Source organism: Podarcis liolepis (assembly GCF_965112155.1).
Source record: "Podarcis liolepis genome assembly, chromosome: 10".
Classification (NCBI taxonomy): Eukaryota; Metazoa; Chordata; class Lepidosauria; order Squamata; family Lacertidae; genus Podarcis; species Podarcis liolepis.
The window spans coordinates 44,353,066-44,365,631 of record NC_139562.1 but is presented as its reverse complement, the minus strand read 5'-3'; the positions used below and the strand labels follow the sequence as shown (position 1 = coordinate 44,365,631).

General features: G+C 44.9%; 1 protein-coding gene across 1 annotated transcript in view; it reads left to right on the top strand.

Annotated features, from left to right (window-relative positions):
• Positions 1-631: 631 nt before the first annotated feature.
• LGR5 (leucine rich repeat containing G protein-coupled receptor 5) overlaps positions 632-12,566 on the top strand; it is a 68,541-nt gene continuing 56,606 nt past the window's right edge. The window contains exon 1 of the mRNA XM_083463426.1: positions 632-1,285. Coding sequence (XP_083319552.1) covers positions 1,053-1,285 — 233 coding nt within the window. The 5' untranslated portion in view covers positions 632-1,052. The remainder of the gene's footprint in view (positions 1,286-12,566) is intronic.

Here is a 12,566-nt window from a genome sequence, read left to right as displayed (position 1 = left end):
ATATCTGAAACCGCTCGGTGAGCTTAGTAACCCTACCCACTGCCCCCCTCTGGCTATGACTGCCACCAGACAGATCTTCCTGCGAATGCCTTGAACTTATATTTATATGTCATTAGCAGGCTGCTTAAAGAAAACGCTCTCTTGGGAACGGGGACTGAAGGGACGCTTCACACGTGTCTGACCTCCTGTTTCTTTAACAGCTGCAGGGTGGTCAGAAAAGCTGCACCTGCTGAATCCCCGCCACCATGGAGCGGTTGGAGGTGAAATGTTTGTGGGGCGGCGGGAATGGTGACTTCCGTAAGAACAAAGTTCCCGCTGACATTTGACGTGAGGGGCTTCGGCTGCGCGGGGTTTGTGTACGTCGAGGGGAAAACTACGGCCGTCCCGGGCTTTAGTTGCGTCAAGGACTATCGCCTCGCAGCTCTGAGGCGCTGCCAAGCTGGCCTTTTCCCGCTTGGCACACCAAACAGCAGCAAGAAGAAGGGGCGGGAAGGGAGCGAAGCGCGCCTAAACTCCCACTCGGCGTTCGCATCTACCTCGGCCAACTTCTGTTCCCGCCGGGCTCTGGCAAGAGAGCGCACAAGCCCCACCCCCCTCGCGAGCTTTCTGTCGCTCACGCAACCACGCCCCCCCCCCTCTCTGGCGCTGGCAGGAGTAGGGAGCGCGGCTGCGAGGCGACGTCGGGGCGACGTCAGCGGGCGCGCGCGGTTCAGACTCCAGCTCTTTAAAAACAGCGTGTAAACTGAGATGCTCCTACAAAGAGCGGCTGGGGCTTACGGGTGCAGCAGCAGTCGCCGCCGCAGTCCCTCCAACTGCAGTTTCATGAGCTGCCAGCTATTCTAAGCGTCCCCTCTCTCGCTGAGTTTGAGGCTATCTATTCACAGAAGGGCGAGAGTCGCCTTCCCACCTCAAAAAGCCGAGCGCGCGCCTCCGAGCGTCGCCAAGCCCCCGCGCCGTACAGCTGAGCGGGGAATGTCAGCGGCTCCCTCGGCTTCTCAGGAAAGGAGCTCCGCCGTTTTCGCCGCTCGCCCCCTCAGCGCTGCCTTGGCACCATGGACACCTCCTCTGCCGCCGCCGCCGCCCGCGCGCTGCTCCTTGCCAGCTTGCTGGGGCTCCTCGGCGCGTTGGTGCCGCTTGCCGGCGGAGGGAGCCCGTTCGGAAGGCGCCCGAGGAGCTGCCCGGCCGCTTGCCACTGCGAGGAAGACGGGATGCTGGTGAGAGTGGACTGCTCGGACCTGGGCCTGGCCGGCGTGCCCGCCAACCTCAGCGTCTTCACCTCTTACCTGTAAGTGGCTTTGGCGCGCGGGGCAAGCGCCCTTTTTTTGCAGCTGCGGGAACGAAGAGGAGCGGGGGCAGGGCAATGAGAAAGCCGCTACCTTAGTCGTTGGTGAGGCTAGGTATAGGGGGTGATGCTATGATTACGCCATCGGCGTGCTTTACGAAGAACAGGTAAGACAGGTCCTACCTCGAGGGTTTACAATCTGAGACCCACTGAAACAACGGAGGAAGAGGGGCGGATGAAGACATGCGAGGAGGGCTCTGTGATTCTATTTCAATTGCGCAGACTTTGGCTTAGTTAGAATAAGGTATAAGAACTAGCGGAGGATAAAGGATCTCGTCGATCTCAGTCCTTTGCGCGATGGTCACCCGTGCCAGAGCAAGACCATGTTCTGCTGAGGACGTGATGTCCTGGATTAAGCAGGGGACAGCGGTATCCGAAATAAGCCATGCTGCTTAAAGCGATGGGTATCTAGTAACCTAAGCAAAACCCTGTGGTGTGTCTACTGGTTTAGGTTTGCCCCTCTCAAAGGGAACTTTGTGAAAATGGTGCTTTTTCCCCCTGTGATCCTGTTCCACAATTAAGGTTACTTTTTTTAAAAAAAATGCAGATGAGCTGTTCTGAGAGACAGTTGCGTGAGCGCTAAAAACAATTAAGGACATTGTGGAGTTTGAGTTTGTTCTTTAGGAGCAGGGGAGTTTCCCAAGAAAGAAGGTGTCCGTCTCAATAGGTTTGTTACCCTATGGGTGTTGTGGGATCATCACTCCTCATGTATGCAATTCCTTCACAGCACCCTCAGGATGTCAATGGCATAAAAATGCCAGCCTATGCATTTAACTGGGATTTAACCTTTCCATGGAAAACCCAATAGATTTTACTGTTGCCAACAACAAATTTGAATTTTGTGGAACCCACCCCAACATGACATGGAATCAGAAGGCAGTTCTTTAAAAGTGGGGCTATCAGACAGTCTCGTGTCTGTCCATCACTTTGACTACATCAGATATAACTGAGATGGGCAGCACTGTGTAATTCCCAAGCTTGAGGCACTCCGGTTTTAGACAGATGTGCCTGTTTTCCACCACCAACAAAAATCCAAATGCACGATGGAGCCTGACAGAGTCTTGGGAACCATCCTCAAGAGCTAAAAAATCTGATTCAGCATTGAAACCAGCATCATGAGCTATGATAAAAATATTATTGTAAAAATACTCACATTAGGATTGAGCATGATCCATGTCACTTTCAAATCTGTAGGCTGCAATCATGCATTCTATTACATTCAGCGGGGCTACTGCAAACTAAGTGAGCCATGGTACTTCTTACAGCTCTCCAACACTTGGTACTCTTTGTTTGTATATTCTGAGCTGGAAGGTACCAGGGGATGGAGATGGTAGAGTTCTGAAATATGTTTAAGGCTGTAGTCCTATAGAAACATGCCTGGTAGTATGTATGGTTGAACTCAGTGGGTTACTTCTTAGCAGAGACAGTCAGGATTTACAGTGCCACGTAAGGTAAAGGTAAAGGACCCCTGGATGGTTAAGTCCAGTCAAAGGCAACTATGGGGTGCGGTGCTCATGTTGCTTTTCGGGCTGAGGGAGCCAGCGCTTGTCCACAGACAACTTTCTAGGTCATGTGGCCAACAGGACTAAACTGCTTCTGGTGCAACAGAACACTGTGATGAGTGCCAGGTGCACAGAAATGCTGTTTACCTTCCCGCTGCAGCATTACCTATATATCTACTTTCACTGGTGTGCTTTCAAACTGCTAGGTTGGCAGAAGCTAGGACAGAGCAATGGGAGCTCACCTCGTTGCATAGATTCATATTGCCGACCTTCTGATCGGCAAGCCCCAGAGGCTCAGTGCCGTGTGTGTGTGTAATGTATGTTTATATTAGTATCTTTCTGTGCTGTCAAAGTACATGGCAGATTTTTATTTCTTTTTGTTTGGTACAAAGAGGTAAAATATGTATGTGTTAATTGTGGATTTATGGAGCCTGAGTAGAAAAAAAAGTATGGTTGAGAATACGCTTTCAGATTATCAAAATTTATACATGAAAAGTGCTTTTATATAGGAATTAAGCTACATCCACAGCTTGCATGCTTTGTTTTATTGTTGTACATTCACTGAGAAGTTGCTGTCTAGGCTAGGGCACTGCAATACAGGTGTACTGGATGATCTCACGTCACTCTACTATACCTTGAGGTGGCACAGAGACACCACTTCAAAGGCAAATCCATGCACACTTAGGGGATGTATGTGTTTAGAACCATGCTACAAGGGGCAACCTAGAAAAACAATTTCTTGCCAAAACACCTGTGTAGATGTTGCTTGATAGTGCAATCCTAATGAGTTCAATGGGGCTTACTCTCAGATAAGAGGTTATATAGGATTGCGGCCTTAAACATCTGTTTATTAGAAAATAGGATGTAAGCCATTTAGATACATTTTTTTGTCCATTCAAAATAGGTGCAAGGTACATATACAAGTATCTTGTATTATTTGATGGGCCACTGGCCTGATCCACCAGGCTCAACAACTTTTGGGGTGTCTTAGATGGCAGCCCTGTCTTATGTTCTTTCGGGTACTTATACCAGCCCACTATATAATTATGATGCATTGTTTACAGAGTAGTTAAAAATGAAGCAAGAGCATAAACTTGGTTAGCACTGCTGGATGCTATCTTTACCTTCGCTTCCCAAGGCATGGCTTTGAAGTGCAGTATTTTATTTAATCTTTAACTGATCTCTGCCTAAGACCAGAGCAGGTGCCCAGGAAGGTAGATCAATCTTCGCTTTGGATTTACTACTCAGTCTGGCCAAGGAAATTGTAGTCTCCATATCAGAGATAAGGAAGCTTTGACTTGAGGGGAGGATGTGGCCATTCAGGCATCTCTGTCTGGCTCTTGGGATGCTTTCCAAGCTGTGCCCTGCCCTGCCCAGGCCACACTGCTCTCTGGCTCTGCTCAGATCCTTCTTGAGTGCCTCTGCCTGACTGTAATATATCCTTCAACTGTGGAAGTTGTTCTTGCTTGCTGGGATGGAGAGATGTGTTTGTGTGAAGAAATCTCTGACTTCTGCATGTGGGCAGCAATGTAGCCTTCTGCGTTCAGTGTTCCACCCACTATAGGCATGTGACCTCCATAAGGTTTCCTATGAAAGAATGTGGACCTCAGGCTGGAAAAGGTCCCCCACCCCTGTCTATATGCCACTTATCAAACCTGGTAGCCACACTAGAGTGTTTTTACTTGATCTGACATTGGATACCCACCCCTAATCTTCTCTGGTGTGGCTACTGGGTAGAAGGTCAAAGGCATTTGAACATGATGGATATATTTTCCCCCCCTCAAGACAAACAGATTTGGACACAGTAGAGTATGAGACTTTTATACTAGAGGCCTCCTTGATATGTGAAAACTGTTCTTCCAAACCAGGAGGTGATGCTGCACCACTGTCTTGTGGATTTTAGGTCACATTTATATCCACCCAGTTTAATGCTTGAAAAATGTGCAAGCTCCATTTGTATAGGTTTTGGCATGATGCAATGGGCTAAAGGTTTGTTGCTGCACTTTTAAAATAATTGTATGACTTCGAGAAAAGTGCTACTTTTCATGAAAGTGAATAGACGGAACATCAATTTGTTGCTATTATCATGACACCAAGATTGTTTAATTGGGTGAAACTTTGTGATTACCACCCTTTTTATTTCTCTTTCTCAACTTCAACCATTGTTTGGAACATTGCTTTGCGTTATCGGTCATCATAGTAATTCTTGGTAGTGAATTTTCTCCATTTAAAGCCAGTATCTTTTTACTTTACTATTGAGGTCAACATCATTATTCATAGAGCAAATAATGCTATTTCAAACCATTATGACAAATCTCCTTGCAGCCTTGCCTGAAGCAGGCAAATCTCCTTTGCAGCCCTTTAGGGAAGGGGAGGCTTCAAGAGTCCTAATACATGCTAATGCTAAAGGAGATGGCGGGGCTAAGGTTGGACTATTTAAGCCTCTCCTTCAGCCTCTTCCATTCCTTGGCACCCACCCCTTACGCCTTGTTCAGTATAGGCATTGCTAGTTGTCTTCTGGGACCAAGTAGGATTTTTTTGGCTTTGCTGATTGATTTTTTTGCCTACACTGTACTGATTTGGTGGCTGGTGCTCTTAGCAGGTGGCAGCCATTGAATAGGTTAATTGGCCACATAGGCCAAAATAATTATGGTAAGGTTTGCTGAGCCTCCTTAGGCACCTTTAAGAGTAACAGATGTAGTGCTGAGATTTGTCTTTGAGGCTGTGGGTAGGGAACACCTTTGGGGCCAACCTATGAAGCAGCAAGGCCTCTTGACTCAACTGAAAGATGGGGCATAAGGAAAGGGGTAGATGAAATGCTGCTCCTCATTCTTAGTAGGGCTGGCTTGACCACAGTTTGCCATATGCAGTTAATATCCCCCACCATTTCCCCCCACCGCTGGTCCATTTTAAAGGAATAAACATGGCCTATTTCACACAACCTTGTGTCTCGCCTCCTTATTTTCCACTGTTAGTGCAAATTACTGTTCCTAGCTGAATGTTTTGTTTGTTGTTAACCAAGTAAAGCTATTGACTAATAACTTCATTCTATGTAACAATTCCTCACTGGAAACAAGAGTGGCAAAATATATATGCCAGAATAAATTTGTTAGTTATTAAGTTGCCACAAGACTGATTGTTTTGCTGAAACCAACAAACACAACTACTCCTCTGGAAATGTTTGATGCTGTGCACCACAGGGACAGGCAGAAGGACACACTCAAAATGCGACATAGCAGCCAAGTGGCAAAGGTATCTGCCTTCCTGAAAGTTGAGGATTCAGGTACAGTGGTACCTTGGTTCCTGAACTGCTTAGTCGTTGAACAAACTGGCTCCCAAATGCCACAAACCCAGAAGTAAGTGTTCCAGTTTGTAAACGTTTTCCAGAAGCCAAACATCCGACGCGGCTTCCATGGCTTCTGCAGCTTCCGATTGAGTGCAGGAAGCTCCTGCAGCCAATTGGAAGCCATGCCTTGGTATTCGACAGTTTCGGGAGTCAAATGGACTCCCAGAATGGATTAAGTTCGAGAACCAAGGTACCACTGTATTGCCTCTGACATCTGTCGTCAGCCTATCCAGCCTACAGATGAGACTTGATGGATAATGTATATAAATGTAATGCATATAAAACACTGCTTTCTTTCATGTGCTGTAGAACATGGCAAAACACATTTATTGCAAAGTATTTCATCTGTGCTGTTTGGAATCAAGGGTAGTGAATGTATAAGTTGGAACTATACATATTTAGTCAGAAGTAAATTAAAATAGGATCAACCTATAGCTAGTTTACAATTAATAAATCATGATAGATCAGATTTGTTTATTTGTATCTAGTCATCAGACCACCACACAACGAAAGTTTAATAGTATAAGGTAAGTAAATAAATTCACCATATGTCATAAAAGTTTATGATATTCTTATTAATTAGAATGGCCCTGTATGGTAAGACTATCTAGATCACGGTGGCTAAGCTCAAGGATGCTAGCATTATAGAAATACATTTTAGTCAATTCTGTTTTCCTTGACGCATATAAATTGGCAAACTATGCTGCTTTTAAATACTGGGCCATCTTGTACTAAAATAAAGCACAACTAATGTGTTGCATTCCCTGTTTGCTAAATCTATATGCATTGTCAGGGTTGTGTGACTTTAAGGGGAGAGACTGAAAAAGTCGTTGCATAGCATACACCCGGTATTCCTTTTTTTGTGGTGACTGCTCTGTGGAAATGATATGTAAACTGACAGGGTGGTGTGGTGGGGGAAAGAAACTCCCTTTAAACTAGTAAAATGCAAGGGTCTGGCAGAGTGAAGGCACCTTCAGTTTGGCTTAGTATCTGGAGTGCAGAGGACAATTGGCCTGACAGAGGGAGCCCGACTCCAGCTGTGAACGCGTGCATGAAGCTGACCTTCCCAGTCAACATGCCAGCTGAGATTAGACTTCCTTCAAGTGTTCCCTTGTTAACTTGGCCTTTTTCCCCCAGTGGAGCTTGTCTTTCAAATGCTTACCATTAAAATTGCTTACCCAGATCTGGAGCAACTTGGAAAGCTTTCTTTTTATACTCTCGGCAGCCTCTGCTCGTTATTGTTTAAAGACTGCAATTGTAATCATTTCCACCGAAATCAGTGGGATTTGTATCCAAGTGAATAGGATGGGGGGGAAATGTTAATTGTTTGCAGGCATTTAAAAATGCCATTTATGTTTCCTTGTTGTTATTAATTTAAGGAATAGTATTATTGTGATTGCTGAGGTCTTGAGGCGAGTCCCATTGTTGCCAAACAGAGCAGAATTCTTTGGGTTTGGGATTATGGTAACTGAGAAAGCTTCAGTTTGCACTACTGATCATGAAACAGATAAGGTCTGGGTGATTAACCCCCTTCAGTAACAATGCAGTGAACTTAAGTGGTAGAGGGTCTGGACTACAACTCAGCTGGTCAGTTCAGATCTATGGGGTGCTACGTAAATGTCCCCAATATGTATGTCTGCATACAGAAACTTCTCTTCATCTAGGTAAGCATGAGGCTTTATAATATTTAAAGGATACTTTCAAAGTGGGCGAAAGTACTTTTAGACAGTGCAGAACAGCATCCTGGAAGTATGGATTGTGGAGGGGTACATGGCCTGGGTACGGATCAGAGGGCTGGACAGACAAGCCTGCAGGGTCTCATCCATCCCTGGGCCTGAGATTCCCTCACCCTAATTTATAGCAACCCTGGCTGTTCATGGCATGGTAGTTGAAGTCTGCAGGTATGCCTGCAGTTCACTGGGAATAAGCATTCTGTGTTGACTTAGGGCAGGCCATTTTGTTGATTATACCCAGGGGTGAATAATTGCCGTGTTCCTGTGCTGAAAAGGACAAGACAAAGCTTTATGAGCTCTGTGTAAAACAAAGGAAAAATCAAATATTGTACTTAATTATTCATTCATTTATTGTTTTCAAAGCCCAGCTATTAGCCATCACCATATAAACAGTAATTTGTGTTGCCACAGCAACTGAAACATAAATGCTGTGGTTTTTATGTGTTTGGATCTGTGCAGTTCAGTATATGTGGAACTGCAACTGAAAACGGTCCAGTTAGTTCAGGACACAGGGCATCAAGATTGTTAACCAGGACCAGACAAGTTGAGAGCTTTACCCCTGGTGGTCTTTTTCAAGCTCAGTTCAGAGTTATTTCACAACTTTTTAAAATAGGGTTATAAGACCTATATTTTAAAGACAGACTTTCAAAGCTGATGGAAATTAAAGTGTGAAGATACTGCAGTGAAATTATCTGGTCGTAATGTTTTATAATTGTCTTTATTGTGTTTTATTATCATAAGGTGCCTCAAATGCAGGAGAGACAAGAGAGAATTATTTTAAATAAATAAATATGAATAGTTTGGGGCTCCATTACTTAGAACATACTTTGATTTCTTTTTAGTTATTTAACAACATTTATATGCAGCTTGATTGTAAACATAACCTCTAAGTAGCCTACAAAAATAAAGCAAACATTAAAATCAATAGAAGGCAAAGTTTAAAAATTCATAATATACAGTAAAGCTAAAAACAGGCTATTTGTTATTTATTTATTAAATGTCTATACCCCTCTTAATCTGATGATCGCAGGGTGGCTTACACTATAAAAACACAAAAATAGATAGCATAGTAACAAACAATAGTATCCCACCACACACACATGGTCCATAGATGGTTTAATTAGCCAAAGGCTTGGGAGAAGAATAATGTTTTTGCTTGGTGCCTAAAGATATGTAACAAAGTTGCCACGTGTCAGCTTCTACATGTCTGCATAGGCTTATCTGACTGAAAAGGGAGTTACAAAGTGTAGGTACAGTCGTACCTCCGCTTACATATCCCTCCAGTTGCATAAATGTCAGGATATGTAAGCGGCAAACCCAGAAGTATATTTCCGGGTTTTTGCCACAAGCACATGCGCAGAAGCAGTCTCTCTAGTTGCGAAAACCTCAGGATCTGGCCAGACCTCCAGAACAGATCCTGTCCGCAACTCGAGGTACCACTGTACTTATATGCTAAAATGTTCATATCTTTGGGAACTCAGCTACATTTACTAAAGAAAAAGTGTTTTATATGCATTATAACACTGTGACACCAGGTGTCGCTTTGGAGTTCTGTTTTTCACCAACGTGGTTTCCCACTTTGAGGTTTACAATGCGTTTTCCTGAAATGCTTTTTTTGATGTGTCTAGATCCAGCCTAGGGACACAGGTGCTGCTGTGGGTTAAACCACAGAGCCTAAGACTTGCCGATCAGAAGGTTGGCGGTTTGAATCCCAGCGACGGGGTGAGTTCCCATTACTCAGTCCCTGCTCCTGCCCACCTAGCAGTTCGGAAGCACATCAAAGTGCAAGTAGATAATAGGTACCGCTCCGGCAGGAAGGTAAACGGCGTTTCCGTGCGCTGCTCTGGTTCGCCAGAAGCGGCTTAGTCATGCTGGCCACATGACCCGGAAGCTGTACGCCAGCTCCCTCGGCCAGTAAAGCGAGATGAGCGCCGCAACCCCAGAGTCGGCCACGACTGGACCTAATGGTCAGGGGTCCCTTTACCTTTATAGATCCAGCCTGGGTCCCTTCCAACTCTACAATTCTATTATTCTAAGTGCAGAGCAAATATTATGTGACACCTGGACAGTGCCAGTTCCACAGACTGAAGCAGTCAAATGGGCATATATGGGGTAAGGGGATCTTGTAAGTTCCTGGTCCCAAGCAGTTGAGGACTTTATATACCTTGAACTTGACCTAGTAACAAGTCAGCAACCAGTGCAGGTCTCTGTTCAGAGGTGTTAGATGCTGTACAGAGTCTCACTCCTCTCAGCAACCATGCTGCAGCATTCTGTACAAACCGTAATTTCCAAACCAAGCACAGGGGAAATCCCACACAGAACATATTTCAGTAATCCAACCTTAAAGTCACCAGTGCCTGAACTACTGTGGTCAAGCTCTCCTGGTCTAGGAACAGCCAGAGTTGTTATATCAGCCACAGCTGGTAAAAGGTGGTTCTAGGCACTGAGGTTACCTGGGTCTCCAGTGACAAGGATTCAGCAGCACTCCCAGACTGTGTACCTGCTCCTTCGTGGAGAGTGCAACCCCATCCAGGGCAGGCAGTTGACAAATTTTTCAGGCACATGAACCCTTCGTCCACAGTGCCTCTGTCTTACTAGGATTTAAGCTGAGCTTATTTTCTCTCATCCATCCCACCAACTGCATCCAGGCTGCAGTTCAGAGCCCATACAGCACCCCCTGATTCAGATATTATGGAGAAACATAGCTGAGTTTCATTGGTGCATTTGTAGCACCTTGCTCCCAAATGCCTAAAGACTTCCAGAGGCTTCATATACATAGATATTTTAAAAAGCATTGGGGATAAAATACTATCCTGCAGCACCCCATATCAGAATTGCCAGGAGGAGGGCAGAGGAGGGCAAAAAGCACTCTACCAATGTTATTGTCTGGATTCAGCCCTGTAGGTAGGACTGGAACCATAGGAGACCATTCCCAAGGAAATATTTGAGGGGGGCCCCTCACTTAATAGGCATTGCCATTCAGATGGTGTGTGTGTGGCACATCATGTGATCAATCATGCAGCCAGGGCTTACCTGCCCCCCCCCCATATTTTATTCATGTTGGCACCCCTAGCTGTAACAGAGTGCCTCCAGTTCCCATCCACAGAGTCTGTCCAGGAAGATACTATGGTCTGCGGCATCAAAAGCCACAGGGAGATCCAGAAGAAAGAGCAAGGACACACTCCCCTTGTCCTAATCTCTTTAAAGATCATCCATCAGGTGACCAAGGATGGCACAGTCCCATAGACCAGTCTGAGTCCAGTTTGGAATGAGTCTATATAATCCCTGCCATCAAGAAATGCTTATAGCTGCCTCTCCATAACCCTCTTAACCAACTTCCCCCCCAAAAGGGAGTATTTGCAACTGATTGATAGTTTTTTGCTATTCACAATTGAATCATAGATACACAAAGATTGAGATGCTCAAGACCCAAGTAACACATAGCAGGCTGCTTGCTTGTTTCCTAAAGGGATTCATCACTTGCTGACTAACTATAAGAATCCACCATCACAGATTGTGACTCAGAATAATGACCTCCAGCCTATTTTAGGGTTATGGTGGCACACTGAGGCTAAGATTCTATATCTGCTTACCTGGTCTCATTGAACTCGGTCATGTAACTGTTTAAACATAGTCTCTCTCTTAGGCAAAAAAGTGGCAGACCTAGATTTGGTTTATGACATAGAACTTGTGATACTCTTTTCACAAACATTTCCTTTCTTATTTCCAAAGTGATCTCCCTGCAAAAGTGTGCAGCTGAACAGGAACGCCTATCTGGCTCATAACAATTAGGCAAGTGAAATACAGGAAATGTTAGTTGAAGCAGTTCTCAAGTTTTGTTTGCTTTAGAGAGGAAGTGTTTATGATTTTTTCTTCTTTTCTTTTTAAAGAAATTCAGTTGGTTGAACTACTTGGTTTGAAGCATTTGCACGTGGTCCCTTTGCTAGCAGCAATTCCCAAGATCATGGTACATGAGTAGCTTGGTTTTCTACTCTTAACACATTCAACCAAATATGTCCTTGCTACTTCTTAAACTGATGAAGATTAAAGACTTGGAGCTCCAAAGTTTTCATTGGGTTAGCTCTGAAGTAATTGAATATATTCATTAAAAAATAAGAAGGGGGGGCGGACAGACGGATGACTATATGTATATAGATTAGGGGTGATGAACTACCACAGATCTCACTTTGGGTCATGAAGCCATTTCCCCCCAAACCATGCCACCTACCCCACATCTGACATCTGATGTAAGGAGTGGGTTAAGTATAGAGAAAGCTTCCAATGCACAATCCAGACCCTTAAAGTGCAAAGGATTTATATCACCAGCTATCAGAGGATAGGTGGTGACTTCAAGCCTGCTAGATCAGCTTCACTACCTAAGGTCCTGCAGCCGCCCCTGCAGGAAACAGAGCTTTGAGTCTCACCGTCTACCAGTTTATGGGTGGCAACTTCACGCCCCAGTTTTCCCTCTGTAAAGTATTATATTATTTATCCCATCCATCAATAGCTTTGAAAGGTAGGCAAACTTGTGCTGTGGAGAAACTGAGGCTGAGAGATAGCAACTTGCCCAGGGTCCCCCATGAGCTTGTGGTAGAGTATACAGTTTGAACCCAGTTCTGCCATATGCAAATCCAGTAACTTAC